The following is a 6,000-nucleotide window of genomic DNA, read 5'->3' as shown; positions in this document are numbered from 1 at the left end:
CGTTGCAAAGGGATCTCATTATAATATTACCGCCCCTTAACCTGTCAGTTTCCACCCACGGCGCCGTCATTGTGTTTTCGCAAGCGTCAACGGTGTACCAGCTCTAATGCCATGGCGAAAGTTTGAGCAAAACATACTAACTGTTCTGCCTTTGTCTGCACAGACCAGCACAGAACACTGTTTAGATCTAAAATAAACATGAATGTCACTCTGTTTGCCCCATCTAAATTATATTCTGCATCCTTGTGGTCTGCTACACACTTTAATAAAGCATTTGTTTACTCAAAAAACTTGTTCTTATTCTTTTAAGGGTCATTGTTACTGATAAGAATTATTGTTTAATATTTGCCTTGAAACCGTGATGTTTTCTGAGACTATTATCATACCGTGAAAATCTCATACCGTTACAAACCTTAACTACATTTGACACAGTAAAGAAACAAGACTGAAAGACACTTAAACAAGATATTTTGTCATTAACATGGTTTCTTTTTGTGTGGCGTCATGCTAGGTAGACATTCTGCTACACATAACTGTATATGAAATATTACATGTCTTCTGAATGGCTGTGATTGTGTCCTGTCACAATTTCATCTTTTTGTGGACTGAAAAAAAAAAGTCTTGTCTACACTGTGTTGAGTTATTTAGGGGCCTCTTATAGATCACCCATGGTTTTGAAGATTGGCCAATTCCCTCTGTGTGTCTTTCTACCTGTTCTCTCTTTCTTTGTATTTTGTGGTTCAGGAATGTTGAATGGTGATGTTTTCTTTAACTCTGTTCTAAAAAATAAGCTGCTCTAGCTGCAAGGAAGCATTATGATTGCTGTTTTTTTTAACAGGTTTGGTCTCAGGGAGGTATAGTTCAGTGCAATCGCTTGTTCGTAGACTGGGTCGGTCAAACCTGCTGGACTAAGAACAGTCAGAGTGGTGACATGGCCAAAAGCCAAGAGGAAGGTTAACTGTTCAGAGAGAAGAAAAACAAGCCGTTTTTTGTTCTGTGTGAACCATAGTTCAGACACAAGCGCACTTGTCTCTCTGTGCAGGTCTTGATCGAGACTCCACTTGTGGAACCTCTTTGTTCTCGCTCCCTCTCTCTCCCTGTTTCTGGCTCACTGTATCTTCCTCTGTCTCTTTCGGTCTGTCCTGAAAATTCTGAAAATTTTGTCATTTACTCAAGTTGTATCAAACCAGTATGAGTTTCTTTCTACAGTCAATGTAGCCATTGGCTTCCATAGTATTTTCTTCCATACTAAAATTGACTATTTTTCTAAGAAGTAACAAACAGATTAACTGAAAATTGTAGGACATCATTTAAATAGTTATTCTTGTCCCAGCAGTAAAATTAATGTTTTAGTCAGTATTATTTATGGTTATTTTTTGCTTTTGAATTGATTTACCAGCATTAAGTGAATATAATTTTTGTTAGTTTATTTGGATATTTCCTCAGAATCACTGTCAAATGCCAATTTTGTTTTATTTTGCTAAACTGTTTTCCATTGATTCCTCAGGAACAGAAAATTTGCCAGCGGTATGATGAGCTGATGACGGAGTGGGAGAAAAAGTTTGAGCGAATGGAAAACAACCCACGCCGTAAAGCCAAGGAGAGCCGCACACGTGAATACTATGAGAGGCAGTTTCCTGAGATCCGCAAACAGCGTGAGCAACAGGAACGCTTCCAGAGGTCAGTCAGGCCCCCCAGTTTCCATGATGACCCAATGAACGCACTGTCATACACACACATTTAAAAGTATTGCTTTTCCCTGACACAGTTGTGATGTAACGTCTTGTGTAAACACTTGAGGCGCTGTGTTCTGTCCTGACTCAGCAGTTGGCCAGTCAGCATTGAGGAGTCCGTGGGTGCTAGGGTCAAAGGTCAATATGTGATAGTTCCTGGTACAGAGGTTGCAGGGCTCCCTGAATTACAGGGAACTCTTTCTGGAACACCACTAAAGCAGAACATTCACAAACCTCTGACCTTGATTCACCAGAAACACAGACGCTGTTGTTTTTGCTGATATAACAAAATCTTATCAAGCAAAGCAGCCAGTTTATAGATATTCCAGTATATTTTTGCATAAGACTTTGCCAGTATTGCTTTCTGCCTTTGACTTCTTTACCTAAACATAAGTAAAAATGAAAATTAAAGAACTGTCTCTGAATTTATCATTTCTTTACTACACTTTATTTGACTAAAAAATCAATAATGTAGTAATGTCATGCAGTTCAGTGAATATGCCAAGAACTGCTCTGACTGATTGAGTGAGACTAATTAAAAACGAATCAGTTCAAGACTGGGGAATCTTCACTGTATACCTTAAATATACATAAATTCTTATTAAATCCGCTAGGGCTGTCACGATTCCTCAAATAAATTAGAGTACTCGAGAAAAAAAAAATCCTTGATTGCATTTTGCCCGTGTTGATTAACCGGCAAAATACCGGAAGTGGCGCATTCCATGGATGAGAATCCATGAAAAGCATTATTATACCATTTTATTAGGCTGCACGAAATATTAAAATAGGGCTGTGCAAATAATCGAATGCGATTTTCTTACGCATCTCGTCAGTAAAGCCGGTTCTGTGATTAGTAGTGAATCTCCAGCATGTGCTTTCAGATGTAGCGGTATTTAATACACAGAGCCGTAGTTCACTGACAAGCTACACAATATCGCGTTCATAATTGGCAATGAATCGCCTGCGATTATGAACGTCTCAAACTCCATCTTTGCATATGCCGTGATCATGGTATACCACTTTATAGGGCCAATTTCGAGGGCCTCTGTAACACACAGTTTGACCTACAGTCACCAAAATTCATACACGTATAGATGTCGTCAGCCCGAAAAACTTCATTAGCTCTGCCCAACAGGAAGTCAGCTATTCTGGGTTTTGTGAAAAACGAATGCGCTGAACTATTTAATACTCCTCCTAGGCTTTTCATCTGATTGCCACCAAACTTGGTCAACATGATCTCAAAAAATTGCAAAGGGATTTTTTTGATATCTCAAAAGGTTTGGCCATGGCAAAGCGATGAATTTATGGTGAAGAAAGGAAACAGGAAGTGTGTTATAACTTGCACATACATTTGTCTGATTTTGATGAAACTTCAGCAGTGTGTTTGTTGTATGATACCGATCATGTAGATGTGACTATTAGGAGTCAAAGTTATAGTGCCACCAACTGGCAGCAGGAAGTTTGTCCCTTTTAAAATACTTTTAAATCAGCCTCTTATTTTTACTTGATTTGCTTTAAACTTCATCTTGTTAATGTCAAAACATGGCATATGTAAAACTGTGAAGAAATTCTGTATATCTTAAATACTGTTGTCATGGCAACATATCAACCTTTAATGTTCTTTTCATGTGTTTTTAAGGCATTTAACATGCTTAGAATTTCATGAAGCTCGACACACACATCAGTATTAATGATAGTTTAGACACTGGCAAAAGCTCATTAATGGGTGTGGAGGAGGGGCTCTATAGCGCCACCTTTCGACAAAAGGGGGGGGGTAATGTTAGCTACAGTCACCAAAATCAGTACATGTATTGTTCTCATCAAGCCGGACAACTTTCTAATTTACAGTCATTATCTATGACTAACAGAAAGTCGGCTATTTTAGTTTGATTGTGGATTTTTGGAAAAATCAGGCTGTGATTTAATATATATACTTCTCCTAGGAGAATCATCCCATTCACACCTAACTTTGTCAACATGATGCCAAGATACTGAAGATGCTAAATTGCAAACAGATTTTGGATATCATGAACGGTGTTGCCATGGTGATTTATTAAAATAACAGTAAAAAAGGAAACAGTATTTTCTTTAAAGTGCATTATCCAAACTCTTCAAAACTTTTTACGCATGAAGAACAAGTCATTCTGAGAAAACGTGTTTAGATTCATAAATTTATAATGCTCAGCAGCCAACAAAAAATGTAAAACTATCAGACATTTCAGCTGACAGATGAAGGCTGTAATACTAAGGTTGTCTGCTAGATGGGGTCATAGGATAATAAATCTTTTAAGCCTGATCCTGTACTACACAGTTTCCATTAATTAGAATGTCAAACCAACACATACAGTAAGTTAATGTGTACTGTACTGGTAATATAGTTATAATTATTTCACAAATGCTTATAGATTGAACATTTTTAAAAATGCTTATAGATCATTAAAAGTTTTGATAACACTTTACAATAAGGTCTCTTTTGTAAACATTAGTTAATGCTTAACATGAACTAACAATGAACAATATCTTTTTACAGCAATTCTTAATCTTTGTTAATTTTAGTTAATAAAAATGTTCATGTTTTTATTAGTTCACAATGCATTAACTAATGTTAACAGATACAGCTACTTCTTTATGCACCAAGAGCTTGTAACACTCCAAAGAGAAAGGAAAAATTTAAATCGCATCATATGACCCCTTTAATTAATAATGTGTTAAATTTTGAACTTAATATTAACTAAGATTAATAAATGCTATATAAATATTGTTTATTTTAACTGATATAGTTAATGTCAACAACTGAAATGTATTGTAAAGTTTTACCAAAGTCTTATGTATTGTTCTGTGTGTGTTTGTATTTTTCACACTCTTGATGTTATAGTGTAACCCTTTCATTGCTGTAACCCTTTAGACCAGACTGCCAGAGGGTTACTGTAAATGCATGTGCCCGCTGTGCACCGTTTTCCTGAAGCCACTGGGGTGGCAGTTGCGCCAGTTGCTTGGGCCCATCATCATTGCTTGCAGCTATATTATTGTTTTATTACACTATGTATTTTAACTGTTTTGTTCAATAAAACCATATGATTACTTGCTTTTGATATTTTATTTGAACCAATTATTATTGCCTCATTGCTATTCTATATGTTTTTTAAGTAATTTTAAAGGCTATTGTTCGCTTAGGTCTATTTGTATTACCACAAAAAATTATCCGTTTACTCGATTAATCATCAGAATAATCGACCAATTACTCAATTACCAAAATTATTGTTGGTGACAGCCCTAAAATCCACAAACATTTTTCAGTCAAGAGCAGTGAGTGGTTTTTCTCTTTTTCTTGTATTGTTTGCTTAACATTAAGGACACAGCCAGCAGCAGGTATATTAGGCTGGTGTCACTGTAAGACAGAATGCATGGATTTAATATACTGATACACATCTGATTTTCTGTAAATGTTCACTTAAGGCATAATTGACTGGTATTCTTAAAAAAAAATGGACGTTTGAAAGCCATTAGCAGAAGTCAATGTCATAAATCATTTGATTATAGCCATTGTTTAAAAAAACTGATCCAGTTTTGAAAAATTATTTTTCTCAACCCTCTGCATGACCATCGCAGACCTTCTTGTTAGTTCTGGCAATTTGTGATTTTCCCTAAATTCGTTTTTCTTGTTCCCCTCCTAAAGGTTGCAGGACTTAGATCTGTAGTTCTGTTCATTCAGATAAAACCATCCAACTTCAGTGAGCGCTGTTTTTTTTCTGTCTTGATTGTTTAGACAAGCCAGAGTATTTAGCTATTGTTGCTGGAAGAGTCTTTAAACCATAGAACTTCAGAGTTTTAGAGCTCATGAATAGACCCAGAGGAATCTTGCCAATAGCTGTAACTACTGCTTCAAAGGCTTTTTGTGGGAGAAGAAACAGGGTGGGACTCTGGTCTGGTAGCTTGCTTGGGAAAGTGCTGTTACATGGTATGTAGACAACAAAGCCAGGAACAGAGAAGCTCTTTCTCTAACCATGCTTCATCCTTCCTGTCTTTAGGGTGGGCCAGAGGGGGACAGGCCTGTCTGCCACCATCGCAAGAAGTGAACACGAGATATCCGAGATCATTGACGGCCTCTCAGAGCAGGAGGTAAACCACTGGTTAATATATCTGAAATCTGACCCATTCAGAAAAAGCTTTACCCCAAGTACAGAAAGTGTATTAGCTAGAGTTTTAGAGCTTCTGGAGGGTAGCAGTTAAACGTACGCCCTGGGTTTCTCCCATACATCAGACTTTA

At 37.0% G+C, this 6,000-nt stretch overlaps 1 protein-coding gene across 1 annotated transcript in view; it reads left to right on the top strand.

Annotated features, from left to right (window-relative positions):
- Positions 1 to 6,000, top strand: part of LOC107718342 (nuclear receptor corepressor 1-like) — a 128,275-nt gene that overhangs the window by 38,442 nt on the left and 83,833 nt on the right. The window contains exons 10-11 of the mRNA XM_016525389.1: positions 1,508 to 1,680; positions 5,762 to 5,852. Of these exons, the coding sequence (XP_016380875.1) occupies positions 1,508 to 1,680; positions 5,762 to 5,852 (264 nt within the window). The remainder of the gene's footprint in view (positions 1 to 1,507; positions 1,681 to 5,761; positions 5,853 to 6,000) is intronic.

This window comes from Sinocyclocheilus rhinocerous, unplaced genomic scaffold, assembly GCF_001515625.1.
Source record: "Sinocyclocheilus rhinocerous isolate Xijiao unplaced genomic scaffold, SAMN03320098_v1.1 scaffold1565, whole genome shotgun sequence".
NCBI classification, from domain to species: domain Eukaryota; kingdom Metazoa; phylum Chordata; class Actinopteri; order Cypriniformes; family Cyprinidae; genus Sinocyclocheilus; species Sinocyclocheilus rhinocerous.
Note: the sequence above shows the minus strand (reverse complement) of the source record. Positions and strands in the feature narration are given on the sequence as shown.